Source organism: Castanea sativa, chromosome 2, assembly GCF_040712315.1.
Source record: "Castanea sativa cultivar Marrone di Chiusa Pesio chromosome 2, ASM4071231v1".
NCBI lineage: Eukaryota > Viridiplantae > Streptophyta > Magnoliopsida > Fagales > Fagaceae > Castanea > Castanea sativa.
The window spans coordinates 16,864,124-16,882,733 of NC_134014.1; the positions used below are offsets into that span (position 1 = coordinate 16,864,124).

Sequence of the window (18,610 nt, forward strand, 5' to 3'; positions counted from 1 at the left end):
TAAAAAAGGGAATTCCATTGATGAAGTCCTCCAAATGGTTTGAAATAACCATACGAGAGGATCCATTTAGCAAAATAGAATAGGAATATAATATGTAGTAGTCTTGTGGATAATAGATAAGAATAGGAATCGTTCATCAAAAAAAAAAAAAAAAAAAAAAAAAGGAATAGGAATCCTCTGCCAGGTTGATCTCTTGGACCGTATCCTTTAAAGTTTAAAAGGCTTGCTCTTTTATTTTATATTTTTTGGGGTTGGGGATGTATCTATAGTACTAAAAAAAAAATGCATTTTCTTAATTCTTAAAATTAATGCGTTGCCCATCAAAATAATAATAATGCGTTGCTCTATCTTATCGATTCTTGAATTTTTTTTTTTGATAAAGATTCTTGAATTCTTCTAGTTCAAACTTTCTAATGGCTTTTCCTCAAAAAAAAAAAAAAATTAATAGCTAAAATCCACTTTATTTATTTTTATAATAAATAATTTGTAGATAACTAGATGGTGACGAAAGACTTTTTTTTTTTTTTTTGTAATTTCAAGTATAAGTCCATCCCAGCTAGTATATTTCATTATTTTGTCATTTTTAATTTTAATTTTAACTTTAATAACTCTAATAATAATCTCAATTTTGAATTGGGTTGTTTTATTTTAACTATTTGTTTTTAAAAATAAAAAACTATTTATTAATAAAGATTTTTCCCCCTCAAATACCACCACAAAGTGGATTAAAAACCACGAGTACGACCGAATGAAATCAGTTGTGCGGAAGAAGCTTTTGCTACCTAGTAATTGAAAAGGCGGGAAAGACTCCGAACCCTCTCTCTCTCTCTCTCTCTCTCTCTCTCAAAATCTGATTACTACTACATATAGAATAGACTAGAATAGAAGAAAAATGGAGGAAGAGAGACACACATGCTTAAAGCTGGTGCCCCAAGACAGCGACCCAATCTTCGTGAAGGGCAGCTGGTTCCCCTCCCATTTCCACCTCTCCATCACCGACGGCCTCCACACCTGGATCTGCCACGCCTCCCAAGACGACGTCCAAGACCGAGCCGCTCTTTGGGACCAACCCGTCTCCGACTACGTCCTCTTGGCCGAGCGTTACCTAGGGTTTCAGCAACCCGCCTCTCTCTATCGCTTCACCGATGCTGGAGACTCCAACAAAAGGGTTAGTCCCTGCTCACAACACAATCAATTTTTTTTTTTAAAAATCTATGCCCACAATAATATATATATTTTGTAAAAGTTTATGTTTTTATATTTTAGATTTTGGAGTTTATATATGTATGGTTGTAATTGATAATACATGTAAACCAACAGCTTGGCTGGTTTGAAGAGAATGTATATTTCTAAGGGTTTGAATTATGGTGATTAAGTTATTATCTATCCCTGTTTCCTATCCTCATGAGTGTGGCGTATTGAGAAGTTACAGCGGGATTTCCGATGGGGAGGGGGTAGGAGATGAGTTTAAGTATCACTTCGTTGGTTGGAGGTGGGTATGTGAACCAATTCAAAATGGGGGACTAGGTATTTGTGATTTGGTCCTGTTTAATTAGGCTTTGTTTGGTAAAATGGCTAATGCGGTTTGCAATGTGAGAGGGGTGCTTTGTGGTGAAGGCTAGTGGATGTTAAATATGGTAGTATGTGGGGGTGGGTGCTCTAAATACTGTGCAGGGGCCTTCTGGAGTTTCCAAACAAGAAAGGGTGGGGCACTTTTCTTCAATTTGTTAATTTTTTAGGTGGGGGGCATGAGTCATAGTGTGGGGGGCTTCCTCTAAAAGATAACTTCCCAAAACTCTAAGGCATTGCTTGTAATAGGGATGCTTCAGTGGCTGAGCTGTTATCTCTCTCAGGGGATCGTTATTAGTGGAATGCCAGTTTTGTTTGACCAATACAAGATTGGGAGTTGGAGTCAATTGCCTGCTTCTTGGATATGATCTATTCTGGTCTGATGAGATGGAATGAAGTGGATCAACTTTTCTGGAAAACCTCTTCCAGGCAGGTTTTTGATTTTAGTCCTATTATAGGGTTTTGCATTCCACTGCCCCAACTTTCTTTTCCATGGAAGACTTTATGGAAGCCGAAAGTCCAACAAAGGTTAGTTTCTTCCTTTTGACTGCGGCATTGGGGAAGATTTTAACCGCCAATTGTAGAGGTGTCAAGTTGCTGTGATTTATTGGTGTTGCACGTGGAAGAGGGATGGGGAGACTACTGATCATTTACTTTTACACTGCCCTATAGCTAGAGAGTTGTCGAATATGTTGTTTTCACTGTTTGAGGTCCATTGGGTTATGCCAAGTGGGGTTGTGAACTTTTAGCTAGCTGGTCAAGCAAGTTTAGGAATAAATCTGCAGTGATTTGGGGCATGATCCCTCATTGCCTCATGTGGAGTATTTGGCGAGAGAGGAATGCTTGTACTTTTAAAGGATGTGAGAGATCTATTCCTGACTTGAACTTGTCTTTCTTCCTGACTTTGTTCAAGTGGACAAATGCTTTGGGTATTCATAGTTTTAATTCTTTGGCTGATTTTCTTGATAGTTGTACTTTTCATATATTATACTTATTTTGTATTTTCGGTTCCTTAGTATACTGCTTGTGTGCTTTGGTTCCTTGTTTATTTTCGTTTTTTTTTTCAATGAAACATTATTTACTTACCAAAAAACACAAGTAAACCAATAGTGAAAAGTGCAAAAAACAAAATTAAAACAAAAATTACTAAGCTAAACTAGCTACAATGACTGTTATATTTTGTTAAGTTCAATCCATTTTGGAATAGTTTAGAGGTTTCTTAGTTGGTTTTGGAATTTCATATTTTTTCTTACTAATCAAAAGAAGAAGAAGAAGAAGAAGTAGAGAAGTGCAATAATCCCTATAAATAGTGTGATGGTGTAGCCTTTGTAGGGTGCATGAGAGTTAGAAGACAATATTGTCCAGTGAGAGTGTTAGAGGCTAAGTTTTGTCAAGTGTGTTAGTGTGAGGGCACTTTTGGGTGTATTGGGGTTTCTAGCTATTTTTTGTTTTAGTTAGTTTATGTTTGCGAGTTTCGCAAGAGGTTATGCCTGGTTGTAATTCTTACTATTGATAGTGGATTTTAGTTGGCATTGCTCATTGATGTAGATATAGAGTTTGTTGAATCATGTTTGTGTGCTGTGGTACTTAATATTTTATAGTTTGCGTGTTTTTTCTTTTCTCTTTTACATCAACTTGGTATCAAAGTTATTGGTTTGAGATTCTAAAGATGAGTTTTTGAGTTATGTGTGGTTGTAATTCTTATGGCACTCATCGTGAATTTTTGAGTTAGGCAACTCTGATTGAAAAACAACTTTATTTTTATTTATAACGAAAGAGGCCACACTCCAAACAAGAAAATAACACACCAAGGAATGTTATGATGCTGAGAACAAGAGGGAGAAGTTCCATTTAAATGCAACCATTCAATAACATGCTTGAAAAGGCAAGAAATTAACACAAAAGGAATCTCAATTCTATTCCAAAATGTCTTAAAAAAAAAAAAAATTTTAAGACGTGAGTGATAGACAAATCTCTTTGTTGTAGCCAAGAGTCTTGTAGGTCAATTGGTATTTTCTAGTGTTTCCAACGGAGACATCTAGAGTTTAAATTCTCCCACCTCCAACTATTAAATCGTATATAAAAAAAAAGCCAAAAGAAAAAATCTCTCTATTGTAAAAGGAATAGTGTTGATCAAAACCCCTTTTACCCAATACTTATCTAACTGGAACACTATTAAAAGAGCAAAGCTAAAGAACAGTTCAGATTCTCTCAGTTGTGTTAGCCATCCAAATCCAAAAATATGAGAAAGGAAGAGGATTGGAAAGGATTTAAACCTTTTGTAAGAGGGTGGGCAGAATTTAAAGAGAAATTTCTATATTTGCTAAGAGACCAAGCACAAGCATTATTTCCTTTGGTTGAGAGATTCAAAGGAACGACCTGAATAGTTTGGGTGATGTTGATTGGTTGTACAAAAGAGAGTACAATCCAATCCAACTCTTGGAATCATTTAACACATGACTTACACAGATGTCATCTTCCCCTTGTTAAAAGCCCAAAATTATGTGACATGAAGAGGCCCTTAGTCAGACCAGTGATCTCTCCAAAGAAATTAGATTCCCGTTATCTGACTATCCTTCTTAGCCTTTTTTCCACTAAAGGATTAGCTGCCTTGCAAGCAGCCCAAGTTCTTGAACAAAAGCTGTTTGTCTTCCAGGGGCCATGAACGTACTTAGCCTTTTTAGCACATGGGTTCAGGGGCATCTTCTTCATTGAGTAACCTCCAGTTGAGTTTGGATAGAAGAGCCACATTCCAGGGTCTTGAGTCTCTTGATGCAGCTAAACCCAGACCCCCGCTCTCTCTTGGCAAATTTACTCCATCCCATTTAACCATATGTAGCTTTCTTTTCTCTTGTGTAGAGCCCCAAAGAAAGTTTCTGTTTTCACCATCAACTTCCTTATGACATATTCCCGAGTGGAACTTGTGATAGATTGGCTAAGAATCCTCCTTCCTGCCAAGGAAAGGGGATTTGCTTTCCATCCTACCAACTTGTCTTGGACTTTTTGAACTGCCAAATCGAAATTCTTCTGGCCACAGTCAACATATTGTAATGGAAAGCCCAAACACCTATCGAATTTCTTTGTTACCAAAATTTCCAAAGCTGTACAAACAGCTTCTTATACTGCAGTGGAGGTGCTTCTAGAGAATAGGTCATGAGACTCGTCTTTACTCTTTGACATAAGATCATCTGCAAAGATCTTGTGCCTAAATTTTCACATCTTTCTAAGATCCATCTGAATACTTTTTATAAATAAGGATGCCCAAATATTCCAAGCTCAAGATAAATAGGTAAAGGGATGGAGGATCCTTTTGCCTAATACCTAATAGGAAGACAAGATTAAAGTCTACCCCCATTAAAAAAGATAGAAACTGAGGTTGAAGAAATACAAATCATGATAATGGTGACTAACTCAGCTGGGAAATTGAACTGTAGACAGATCTTTCTAACAAATCCCACTCCAATCTGTCAAAAGTTTTTTCAAGATCAATCTTCAAAGCCATAATCCCAGTCTTCCCAGTTTTTTCCTTTTGCATAGTGTGTAGTGTCTCTTGAGTGATAATCATGTTGTCAAGTCGTTGTGGGAGTGTGTCACGTGAGAAGAATGATAGGGAGAGATTATGATCAAAATATGGACCTAGGAAGGATATCAATGACGTGGAGTGCTACATTTTCCTGGGGCATTATCAATATCAATGCAAGAAGTTTTCTAGTTAAGTTAGAAGAGTTCAGGAAAACTCATGATTGTCAAAGGTCCCTGGATGCAACAATTGTTATAGCAAATAGTGAGGATGAAGATTGTGGTGATGTTGTTTTATGTTGGTCAGTAATATAGAACTTGTGGGGATCTTATAGTTACAATTAAAGTTAAAAAGATTTTTTTTTTGATAAGTTTTTTTTTGATAAATAACGTAAGAATATTATTAATAATAATGAAAAAGAAGTCGCCAAGCCGAGTACATTGGGGATGTACTATGGGTACAAAAATCAAGAAACAAAAGAACAACGGTCAAGAAAAATAGAAAAGGAAGAACAAGAAAAATGAGAAAAAACCACACTCCATTCAAAGAGAGTGTGTAAGAAGAAAGACTTAATCTCCATCAAAGAGCGTTCGCAGCCCTCAAAGCTTCTAGCATTCCTTTCTCGCCAAATGCACCAAATCAAGCAGTGAGGAACTAATTTCCAAACATCAATGTGACGATGTCGCGCAAACTTTCCTTGCCAAGCCTCAAACACCTCAAGAACAGTACGAGACATAACCCACCGAATGCCAAACAAACAAAAACCAAAGACCACAATTCCCAAGCTATGGTACAATGAAGTAGAAGATGATCCACCGACTCCCCACACTTCTTACACATAAAGCACCAATCAATCACAATCACTCGTCTTTTACGAAGGTTGTCTCGTTGTTAAAATCTTACCTAAGGAAGCGACCAAGAAAAGAAGGCTACTCTTGGAGGAGCCTTCGATTGCCATATCATTTTCTGTGAAAGGAAACAAGATTACGAGGGTAGAAAGAACGGTAATAACCTCTAACCTCAAAACCTCGTATTCCTTGCAGTGCTTCCAACATACCCTATCCGGTCCAAACCCTCTTGTCGACGAGGAGTAAAGTAGCCCCATAAACCGATCAAAGGCTTCTTCTTCCCGCCCTTGTGGAGGACGACGAAATTGCACATTCCAATGATACCTCCAGCGTACCAACCCATAACTTCAAACCCACCGAGGAATCCTTGGACCTACTAAGACAATAAAGCTCGAAAGGCCTCTTGGAGAGTACAATCCCCACACCACACATGTTTCCAAAATTTCACTCTAGTACCATCCCCCACATCATAAACAAGTAATTTAGAGAAGTTCAACCAACCACTTCTAATATATCTCCACAAGCTGACCCCATAAGGACTTGTCACCTTCTTCGTACACCAACCACCCCAAATATTCCCATATTTTGCCTCTATAACCCTTCTCCATAAAGCATCAATCTCGGTGCCATACCTCCACAACCATTTACCCAAGAAGTGCGAATTAAAATTACCTAATCGTCTTATACCCAACCCCCCATCCTTCAAAGGGCCTACAAACCTTGGCCCAATTAACTAAATGAATTTTAGGTTCACCACCAATCCCATCCCACAAAAATCTCTCTCGTAATTTCTCCATACGCTTAGCCACCTTACCCGGTAAAGGAAGAAGAGAAAGAAAATATGTAGGTAAGGACGATAGTGAGTTCTTAATGAGGGTCACCTTACCCCCTTTAGATAAATACATTCTCTTCCAACCTGCTAATCTCCTCTCCATTCTCTCAAGAATAGGGTTCCAAACAGATAAGTCCTTAAATTTAGCACCCAAAGGAAGGCCCAAATATTTCAAGGGCAGAGAAGACTGCCCACACCCCAACAGACCCACCAAAGCCTCCAAATTGGGTACGCCACCAACAAAAATTAACCAACTCGATTTCCCTAAATTAATATGAAGCCCGGACACCTCCTCAAATCTAGTAAGAACCGCTCTCAAATTAGCAATCCGAGACGGTTCAAAGACATCACAAAAATCAAAGTGTCATCTCGCAAATAGGAGATGAGACACCATCACCGATGGACCAACCACACCGCCTACGTAAAAACCCGAAAATTGCCCACAGAGGCAGCCACATCCAACATACGACTTAATGCCTCCATCACAATATCAAACAACAATGGAGATAAAGGATCCCCTTGTCGAAGCCCCCTAGAACTTCCAAAAATCTTGGCCACGCCATTGATCAAAATAGAGAACTTTACAGTTGAAATGCAATATCTTATCCAAGCTTCTCCATTTGTCCGAGAAACCACAACGTTGCAAAGATATACAATAAAAAATCCCAACTCACATGATCATACGCCTTCTCAACATCCAACTTACAAAGCACACCCGGACTCCCCGACTTCAATCTACTATCAATACATTCAGAAGCCTATCAAGACGGAATCCAAAATTCGTCCGCCCTTCACAAAAGCATTTTGTGAATCCGAAATAAGACCATGTGCCACCCTACGAAGCCGATTAGCCAATACCTTAGAAATAATCTTATACACCCCACCAACTAAGCTGATAGGCCGATAATCCTTTACCTCCACAGCATCCACTTTCTTAGGAATAAGGGCTAGGAATGAAGCATTCAGACTCTTCTCAAACACCGCCTGAGAATGAAAATTATGGAATACAGCCATAATATTAGGTTTCAAAACACCCCAACAAGACTGGAAAAAGGCCATGGAAAAGCCATCCGGGCCAGGTGCCTTATCACCATTAAAATCATGGATCACCTCAAACACTTCTCCTTCCTCAAAAGGCCTATCTAGCCAACTTGCATCTTCCACCGAGATGCTAGAAAATTCCACATCATCTAAGACAGGTCTGTGAGCCACCTCCTCAAGGTAAAGCTGTCTATAAAATTGAGAAATACGGTTTGCTATAGCAGCAGGGTCCGAAGACAACACCCCATCCACCATGAGCCTATCAATAGAATTAGCCCTCCTATGAGAATTAGCTATACGATGAAAAAACTTAGTATTCCTGTCTCCTTCCCTAACACAAAGAACTCTAGATTTCTGTCTCCAACTAATTTCTTCCAACAGAGTAACTTTCTCTAACTCATCACGAATTCTTCCCATTTCCACCCTTTCCTCCACTGATAATCCCGGACTCTCCTCCCTATTCTCTAGAACACTAAGGTCCTTCCACAATTTTTTTATTCGAACATCAACATGACCAAACACCTCCACATTCCATCTTTTCAAATCATTTTTAAGGAGCTTTAATTTATTAGCCAGAATAAAGCTCGGTGCACCATGAACCTGGTAGGAATCCCACCATGACCGAACCCTATCCATAAAACCTTCATCCCTTAGCCACATATTCTCAAATCTAAATGAAGCAGCCCCTAACGGTCGTGAATGAAGGAAAAAAAAGAAATAGAAAGACAGAAGCAGCCCCTAATCTATTCTAATAGATGAAAGAAAATCCATAAGAGTAGAACAATCCGAGAAACCCCAACAATGAGACCAATCAAAGAGGGTCCGTTGGCAAAGCTCTAATAACTGAACCACAGTTTTTCCCTCATCCTCAAAAGAGTGTGAAGACCTTGGGTAATGTGAGACACGTGCTTGAGCTTGGAAGAAATTTGAATTCTTTAGGCTGATTGATTTTTTTGGGTCATGGATATTTTGCAAAAGTTGGAATTATGAAAGTTACCAAAGGAACTTTAGTAGTGATGAAGGGAGAGAGAAGGTTTTCACACCCATGAGGGAGGATGAGTCAGTTAAATTTGCAGTGCATGGTAGAGAAAAAGCAAAGATGAGCTTTTGGTCAAAGCACTACAAAGGAAAGATAATCATGGATGGAAAAGAGTGATATTTACTGAGAGTGTGATTAATTGGTTGTGAAGCCAATTTCAAGCATTGCTTGCACTTAATTGATCATATTTCTTGTTGAGGACGTGATGGAGCACCCCTACACACAAAAAGGGTGCAAGGAGAGTACTTAAGGGGTGCAAAGAGAGTACCAAAGGATTACTAGTGAAGACACTTCATGGCTGGAGGTGGAGATTTGTTAAGTTCAACCCAAGTTGGAATACTTTGTAGGTTTCTTAGTTAGTTTTGAAATCCTATATTGGCTATAAGAGTAATAAGGAGGTGCATAATTCCTATTAGAACTGTTTTTTTTTTTTATAAGAATTCCTATCAATAAATTCCTATTAGAACTGTTAGTCCCACATTGATAAGAAAAGAAGCAAGGAAGTGTAATAGTCCCTATAAATAGAGTCATGGTGTAACTTTGTAGGGTGTGTGAGAGTTAGAGGACAAAAGTTTTGTCTAGTGAGAGAATTAGAGACTAAGTTTTTTTCTAGTGTGTTAGTGTAAGTGCCTTTGGCTATATTGGAGTTTTGAGTTAGTTTATGTTTGTGAGTTTTGTGAGAGTTTATGTGTGGTTGTAATTCCTATTATTTGATTTTGTTCTTTTTTAGTTGGTGTTGTCCTTCAATGTAGGCATAGAGTTGCTGAACCATGTAAAATTTTGTGTTCAGGTACTTGCTACTTTATTTTTTTGCATATTTTTTTACAACATATTTCTTTGTAGTTGTCGTGGACTTTTGAGAAAGAAGGGACCAAGCTAGAATGGCGGTGGAAGTGTCAGCCGTCGCCTGATAGTAAGGAAACTACAGCAGGGATATTGGACTTTCTCATGGATGCAAATATAAAGCTAAGTGTATGGTTGCGCATATTTTTCTTATTGTCGTATGCAATGTTGCAATTTTATTTTCATATAATTCTTCTTAATATTTGGAGTTTACTTAGCTGCTGAGACTTTTGACTAAATTCAGATGTTACCAGTTAGTTGTTGTAATTGTTGCTTTAGATATGTGGCTATTGCTGTCAACATGGATAAATTTTCTAGGCTATCTTAGTAATTTAAGTTGACATGATATGAAGATGACTTACATTATTCATGAAAGAAATTTAGCATCTATCAAGTATAGATGTCAACATCTGCAATACTGACTACTGAGAGGATTGCTTTAAAAAATTTGATAATTTAAATAAAGGATGTAAAAGCAAAAGCCTGAATAGTGAGGTTATCAAGTGCAGTTCTCTTTAAAGTCTTGCATTGAGTTTTTTAGAAATGTGATTCGTGAGATATCTGTAGCTTGTTGATTTTTTTGTAATAAATTATATTAAACCGAACAATTGTTTCTAGATCTAGAATGTTGGGGAGTTGTGAGACAAGCTATAGAGTCATGATATAGCTCAGGTAGTATGTGTCACAATAATGAAGGTCCATCTGCAGCGCTGCACAAACAACGAATAAGTAGCTATATACAGGCTGCTTGAGTAATTGAATGAGCTAAACACTTCTATAGTTACAACTTATAAGTTATGGAAGATAAAGAAGGCTAGGCAGGATTGATGTTCCTGGCCCAATATATACCAAAAGCTAAGCTCCTTTTCTAGCTCCAAACTTCCTTATGGATCCTGCAAATGAGCCTATGATTGGGGTTTGAACCTGTTGGGCTGGTGGGTGTGGTCTAAAATTGCTAGTCATACAGGATAGGGGTTTGTTCAAATCTGTGGTAAGGGATCTTTGGGATTAGTAGATACAATGCTGAGATTTGTTAAGATTCAATGCCGATTTATACTTTCTCTAAAGCTCTTTGTTCAGCATAACTTTCCCCCTCTGGTGCAAAGTGGAGATCACTACTACTTTCATGCAACATTTGGGGGAAAGGAGTGAAAATTTTTATGGGGATTGGAAACATCACAATAAGTTGCTTGCATTCAATTTTTTGTTGATTGAATTGTGAAACATTATGGAAACTACGAATTAGCCTATATTTGCATAATGTTAAGATGGACTCTTCTGGGTTTTTCTAAGCAGTCATACAAATTCAATGTGGCATAAGTGCCTTAGTAAGATGTTCTTGAAATTCTGGCTTTGTCATTTGATACAATGCATAGTGAATGAAATCATTTATTACTAGATTGATAGATAACTTCGAGACTATTGTAAGGAACTAAGGATTCCAAATTAGATTGTGGTATGTGTAGATCAAAATAAATCTGGGTTAAACATGTTACAAGAAATTTATTTGTGTCAGTATAACTGAGTCCCTTATGATCGGTTGTGATGCATCAATTTACAGTTATGTATTCCATGTTGCACAACTCAAAACTTCAGAGTTTGATAAAAGATCTTAATTCACTAGATATTGCTTGAAATGTTTAATTGACTCTCAGATAAGTTGGGATATGGGATGATGAAAGCATTGTCATATATGAGATGCTGCTGTGTGTTGTAGCGTTGTTTGAATGTTTTCTGTTTCTTCAATAAATTTATGCTCATTCATCAAAAAAAGAAAAAAAAAAATCTAAATTCAAATTGAAATTTGAAGCTTATTCCATGTTAGAAGTGATTACTCACTTTTTCCCCTGGTTTCCTTTGGTAAAATGAAATTGGTAGGTATCTTGCATAGTTTAGTAACTTGTTTGTTTGATATATATGATGGTACTCTTTTTATGTATAACAGGAAGAAGTTGTCAGAAAAACTCAATCTTTTGAGATGCTGAAAGTGGAAGCTGAGAAGTGTTTAGCACAGAGTGAGAAAATTAACAAAGAGAGGGTGGATTTTGAATCTGAAATATATGCAAAGGTGTGCACATTATGTTATCTTAGTTATCTTATCATTTATATAGCATCTTTACTTTTTACTATTTAAATTTTTACTTGATTTTGCAAATTGAACTCCAATTAGAAGTTATGGTATAATAATTCTTTTCAATATATTTTAGTTGAATATTTTGTTGATTGTAATGCTCTGGAAATTGATTTAATTGATGTAACCATGTGAGACTAGTACTACTATCACAAATATATATGTATAAAATTTTTTGAGACTCCATTGATTATACTGTTTATGAATTATGAGTGAAAATGTTTGTAACATTTTAGCTCTATTAAAAGGTGAATCCAATGTTATGCTTTGTTAGGCAACATTTTGTTTTTCCTTTTTCATTTCTTTTTTTGATAAGTAATAAAAATGTATATTCAAAAAACTACCTCATGCATAACGGCATAAGGCATATCAAAGATTACAAAAAGAGAGAAGAAAAAACAAAGAGAAAACTAATTACAAAAGAGAGAATTTAGAAACATGGGGAGAGAATCACTAGAGGTGAGTCCCCAAGCCCTAGACCAGTCGAAAAGGGAGCCACTGAAAGAGGCGAGCAGCTGGTCATATTGATTTTTCATATCCAGTTGTATTATATCCTTGGAATTTAAGTCTCCTCAGTCCTCTACCAGTTGTGTTTGTTTAACAGCAACACTTATACCAGTTAATTTAGTTTTTTTTATTTTATATTTATAATTCAATAGTTGGGTGGGAGGATGAGAGGCAGTTTGGGGATGACCTGACGAACATGGTGGACTTGAACAGTATTGGGCAGTTTTCTGAGGAGGTGGAGGACGAATTCACGGAGTTATTAAGCATAAGTGATAAAGAGGGGTGTGATTCCCAAACGGGTATGACAGTGTCGGTAGCTGCCTATGCCAATGGTATTGGGGAGAACAACTGTAGCCCACTAGAGTGTGTTCCGTTGTCTTGCTGGGTCCCTAGGGTAGCTGATGACTTGGTGTTGAGTACGTTGGCCGTGGAAGGTGAGAGGGATGCATCAAAGGTGGAACACTCGAAGTGGGTGTCTACAATGATGAAGAGCTTCTGCAAGATGGTGGGATTTCCTATTGTTAAACATGAAGCCCAATGTGTGGCTTTATTTCGTTTATTAGAACAGGAGTGTCTTGAGGTAGTCGAAGAGGGTCGTAATCGGCCGCCTGTTAAAGCTGGTCAGAAAGGTTTGAGGGAATTGCGGGGTCTGTTTTCTTTAGTAAATTATGATGGGACTGCTTCTCGAATCAGAGGTGCGGCGTCAGATCTAGGGGCTATTGGTAGTTATTAATGTCATTAAAACTTCTTTCTTGGAATGTTAGGGGGTTAAATAACCCTCAGAAGAGGGAGGTTTGTAAGAATCTTTTGAAGGAATGGAGCTGTGATGTTGTATGTTTGCAGGAAACTAAACTTGCTTCTTCAAATTCTGCTCTTGTGTGGAGCATATCGGGTAGTCCCTTCGTTGATTGGGCGGTATTGGATGCGGTTCAAACATCTGGGGGGGTTTTGCTGATTTGGGATAAACGGGCGGTCGAGAAGATTGATGTATCTGTTGGTCAGTTCTCTGTTAGTGTCCTTCTTAGGGGAGTTTTGGACGGTTTTGAATGGGTCTGCACTGGTCTTTACGGTCCCAATGCTGATCATCATAGGGCTGCTTTATGGGAGGAGCTGTCCAGGGTTCGTGTCAGGTGGAACACAGCTTGGTTTTTATTTGGTGACTTTAATATTATTAGATACCCTTGCGAGGGGCTTGGTTGTGAGTCTTTTAGCCCAGCCATGTATGCTTTCTCGGACTTTATTGAGAATAATTATCTAGTGGATCTACCATTGGACGGGGCTGATTTCACCTGGTTTAGAGATGCTGAGCAGCGAGCTATGTCCCGTATTGACAGGACTCTAGTTTCTGTGGATTGGGTGGATCATTTCGGGAATGTGTCTCAAAGGGTGTTCCCTCGTGTTTTTTCTGATCATTGTCCGCTCTTGGTGGAAGCTGGGGGAGTGGATAGTGGGCGCTGTGCTTTTAAGTTTGAGAATATGTGGCTCAAAGTTGAAGGTTTTCTCGAGAGAGTTAAACAATGGTGGGAGGGGTATAGCTTTTTGGGCTCCCTTAGTTTCGTTCTAGCTCAGAAATTAAAGGCTCTAAAAGAAGACCTCAAGAAGTGGAATAAGGAGGAATTTGGAGATTTGGCATTTAGAAAGAAGTGTCTGCTGTCTGAATTAATGGGTTTAGATGCTAAGGAAGAAATGTTGGGCCTCTCTAATGAGGAAGATTCTCGCCGAACTCAGGTTAAAGGTGAGATTGCAGTTTTAGCCGCTTTAGAAGAGACTTTTTGGAGACAAAAGTCTCGTGCTCTGTATGTGAAGGAGGGAGATAACAACACTTGGTTCTTTCATAGACTAGCGAACTCTCATAGAAGAGCTAATCACATTAGAAGTATCGAGGTAGATGGTGTCTTAGATAAGGATGGATCTGCTGTACAATCTCAGGTGGTTTAGTTCTATCAAAATATCTACATAGAGACAAGTGTTTGGCTTCCAACTGTGGATGGACTGGATTTTGCTTGCATTGGAGAGGAGGAAAGGTTGTCCTTGGAGAAGGAGTTCTCAAAAGAAGAGGTTACCCGGGTTTTGATGGAGATGGAGGGGGATAAAGCACCTGGTCCAGATGGCTTCACCATGGCTTTTTTTCAAAAATGTTGGAGTGTGGTGGAGGTGGATGTCTTGGCTGTTTTTGAGCACTTCCACAGGTACTCAGTGTTTGAAAGGCTTTAAATGCCTCGTTTCTCACTCTAATTTCCAAGAAAAATAATGCTATTGATGTCAAGGATTATCGACCTATTAGTTTGGTAGGGAGTGTGTACAAGCTGTTGTTTAAGGTGTTGGCAAATAGATTAAGGGTTGTGCTTGATAGTCTCATCTCTGAGTCTCAAAATGCTTTTGTTGGTGGGAGACATATTTTGGATTCAATGCTTATTGCTAATGAGTGCCTAGACAGCAGATTGAAGAATCATGTTCCTGGGGTGGTTTGCAAATTGGACATCGAGAAAGCTTATGACCATGTGAATTGGGATGCTTTGTTTTATCTGTTGGATAGGATGGGTTTTGGGGTGAGATGGAGAGGGGGGATTAAGGCTTGTATAACTACTGTTCGCTTCTCTATTATTGTGAATGGATCTCTGGTGGGATTTTTTGGAAGCTCTCGTGGGTTGAGACAAGGTGATCTGCTGTCCCCTCTTCTTTTCCTTCTTATTATGGAAGTCCTAAGTAGGATGCTGAAGAAAACTGAGGATTGTGGTATGCTTCGTGGCTTTCTAGTGGGGCCTACTAACTCTTTAGGGGTACATATTTCACACTTGCTGTTTGCGGATGATACCATTTTGTTTTGTGATGCGTCTAGAGATCAGTTGTTGTCCATTAGGCTGGCATTGACTTGCTTCCAAGCATTTACTGGTTTGAAAGTTAATGCAGGGAAGAGTGAGATCGTTCCAATAGGGGAGGTTGGAAATATAGAGGCGTTGGCTAACATTCTTGGATGTAGGGTGGGTAGTCTGCCTAAGAAATACCTGGGTATGCCGTTGGGCACCCCTTACAAAACAGATTCTATGTGGAATCCTATTTTGGAGAGGATGGAGAAGAAACTCTCAGGTTGGAAGCGTTTTTACTTATTAAAGGGGGGTAGACTTACCTTGGTAAAGAGTACTCTTTCTAGCCTTCCTATGCACTATCTATCATTATTTGTCATTCTTGTTGCTGTGGCTGATAGATTGGAGCGTATTCAGAGGAAGTTTTTATGGGGATCTTCAGAGGAGTGTTTTAAATATCCATTGGTGGCTTGGGAGAATGTGTGTTTACCCATAGATTTGGGTGGTTTGGGGATCAGGAAGTTAGTGTATTTTAATAAAGCCTTGTTAGGGAAATGGTTATAGAGGTTTGGGCGGGAAGGCACTCACCTTTGGAGGAGGGTTATTGCATCTAAATATGGTGAGGGTCAAGGGGGGTGGACTACTAAAATATGTAGAAGGGCCCACGGATGTGGTTCGTGGCATGGTATTCATGATGGGTGGGAGAGTTTCTCCAACCATGTGGCCTTAGTGGTGGGGGATGGCACTCGTATTCTCTTTTGGCATGATAAGTGGGTTGGAGATAACTCGCTTAAAATGCTCTATCCTCAGTTGTATGTGTGTTTTAATGATAAGGAAGCTTGCATTTCTGATGTTTTATGCTACCAGGAGGGTGGTAACGATAGAATATGGAATTTGAGATTTCATAGGGATTTTCATGAAAGGGAATTAGGGGCTGCCTTCTCTTTCCTTGAGTTCATTCAATCCCAGATCCCTAGGGGTGGCAGGAGTGACTCTTCTCATTGGTGTCTCAAAGGGAATGGCAAGTTTGATACCCAGTCCTATTACAATATCATTAGGGGTGCAGCTGCCTCCAACTTTTCGTGGAAGGGTGTTTGGAAAGCTAAGATCCCTAGGAGGGTGAAATTTTTTGTGCGGACAGTGGTTCATGGGCAGATCCTTACATTGGATAATTTTGAGTTTAAGGGGCGCATTTTGGCGAATAAGTGTTGTATGTGCCATCGGAATGAGGAAACTGTGGATCATCTTCTCCTCCACTGTCCGATTGCTCATTCTCTGTGGGTTTATATGTTTCAGATCTTTGGGACACAATGGGTCATGCCAGACAATGTGGAAAGCTTAATGTATTGTTGGAGTTTTTGGCTGGAAAAATTTAATTCAAACATATGGAATATGGTTCCTGGTTGTTTGATGTGGATTGTTTGGAAGGAAAGAAATCGGCGCTCTTTTGAGGATACCGAGAAATCCTTGGTTCAATTACAAGCTCTATGCCAAAAGATTTTATTTGATTGGTCTAGGTGTTGGGGCTTCTCGGATTGCTCCACTATTGTCGAGTTTATTTCTTCTCTTAGTTTTACTCTTTAAGTTTTTTCTTGTTCTTTGTTATTATTTGTTTGTGTTGCTTCTCCTTGTGTTCACCATCATGAACACCTTGTATTGGCTCTCATTTGTTTTCAGTTTGTTTTAATAATATTCTTATTACCTATCAAAAAAAAATAGTTGGGAGAGGGGGGATTTGAACCCTGACTGTCTCCATTTGAAACCCAAGGAAGTGCCAACAGTTAATTTGATTTTTTGAAGAGAGAGATTAATTGCACACACTATCCAATAGGTATAAATGTAATTTTCTTTTTCTTTTTAGATAAGGCTGTACCTGTCATGAAGGAATTGAAAATAAGCACAAAGCGAGGAGCAGTGGGATTAAATATACCGTATTGAGATTGAGTTGGTGAAAAAAAGTGGCAAACAGCTCAAGTTCATTTAAAACCCTTGAATACCTAAAAACTTCAACCCCCCCCCAAAGTATTCCTTCTTTAACAAATATATAAGGGTACTTTTGTTTGGCATCCAATGGCCTCATGTTTAATATTTTTATCAGAAAGAATTTTTCCTCTTCCAGGATTAATAAGCTTTAGATGCTACCTGATTTATTACTTATCAATCTAGTACAAAGGCAATGAGTTAATATCCAAGATTTCTGCCTCTCTTATTCTATTTTTGTAATATTTAATATTTGGTTAAAAGATAAAAGATTGGATGAATGCCATTTTGGGGTTAATGCTTGGTTCTTCTTGTTATATTAGATGAATGCCATTGAGTCAATGTTTTGGTGAAATGGGAAAGGTCAATAATAGATGCAATGTTTTGGTTTAACTGTTCTTTAGTATAAGTGAATTTATATAAATTTTTTGGTTTCATATTCGGATAATTTTCAAAATACATAGTAAGTGATTTTTTAACCACATATTTATCATGATGTTTTGATCAATATCATCATATAATCATATGCAATGGATTTTTCCTAGCTACGTTTATTAACTAGAGAGAATCATCATGTTGCTGTCTTTTTGCAAACATTAGGAATGACTTTGCCTTTTTCTGCTTCTAGTTTCTTGCGGTCTTGAATTCAAAGAAAGCAAAACTAAGAGATCTTCGAGATCAGATTTCAAATAAAAAGGCTGCTGGGAAATTGCCTGAAGAAGAGGAAGAAGGATCCACTGACAAAACTGAAAGTTTTGATGATGGAAGTGACACTGACGATGAGACAAGTGAGAAAGAACCTGCAGAAAAAGTTTCAGGCACTTCAAAGGATATTCTAGTGGGTAAGCCTCGAGGCCGAAAGAGGATTGCACGCATTTAGTACCTCACAGGTCAAGTGTACATTCTGCCATGTTAGGTATTGCCTTACTCCCTTCTCTGCCATTTCTGTTTTATATGCTTTTTTTTTTGGGGTGGGGGAGGGCAGTTTTGCATTGAATTTTGTAAAGGTTTTCAGCATGTATTGAGATTTCTAGGTAGTATACAAACTTATCCGCAAGTCATTAACATACCACAGGCTACTTTTCTTCACAGCCGTTTCTGCTACTAAAGAGGATCTTTTAGCAACAACAGTCACAACACAAGAATTAGACGTAGGCATTATTTGGTTACAAACTGAATCTCTGCCTGTGTAATGCTACAGTTATCTGCAGAAGAATGACCTCAGTAAGAGTGATCTGGTAGAAGTGGATGCTAGAATTGCTTGAAAAATAGATTGTTGTAGGACAGGTAAGAGTAGCAGTGGTACCTGGGAATTTAAAATGGAAATTTAACCTATTAGTGTAATTTTCTAATTTCTAAATATATTTTTCGAAAGATTGGAAATTTAAATTGATGGTACTAAAATTTCTGTCTATTTAAATTGGTGAGATTGAAAATAGCATCAATTTAAAATATAACTTCCGTTATTTTGAAAATTTTAAGAAGTTTCATCCAAA

At 38.2% G+C, this 18,610-nt stretch overlaps 1 protein-coding gene across 5 annotated transcripts; it reads left to right on the top strand.

Annotated features, from left to right (window-relative positions):
- The first annotated feature begins 737 nt into the window (after positions 1-737).
- LOC142626501 (DNA repair protein XRCC4-like) lies at positions 738-18,497 on the top strand. Of its 5 annotated transcripts, none has more exons than XM_075800337.1 (5): positions 738-1,168; positions 9,693-9,821; positions 11,638-11,760; positions 17,743-18,004; positions 18,316-18,497. In XM_075800337.1, the coding sequence occupies exons 1-4, from the start codon at positions 893-895 to the stop codon at positions 17,992-17,994; spliced, it is 780 nt and encodes a 259-aa protein (XP_075656452.1). In that variant the 5' UTR covers positions 738-892; the 3' UTR covers positions 17,995-18,004; positions 18,316-18,497. The 5 variants fall into 5 exon arrangements, with proteins under 5 accessions (XP_075656452.1, XP_075656449.1, XP_075656451.1 ...); XM_075800334.1 differs by having other exon boundaries at positions 739-1,168; positions 17,743-18,030; positions 18,207-18,497; XM_075800336.1 differs by having other exon boundaries at positions 739-1,168; positions 17,743-18,030.
- Positions 18,498-18,610: the final 113 nt, after the last annotated feature.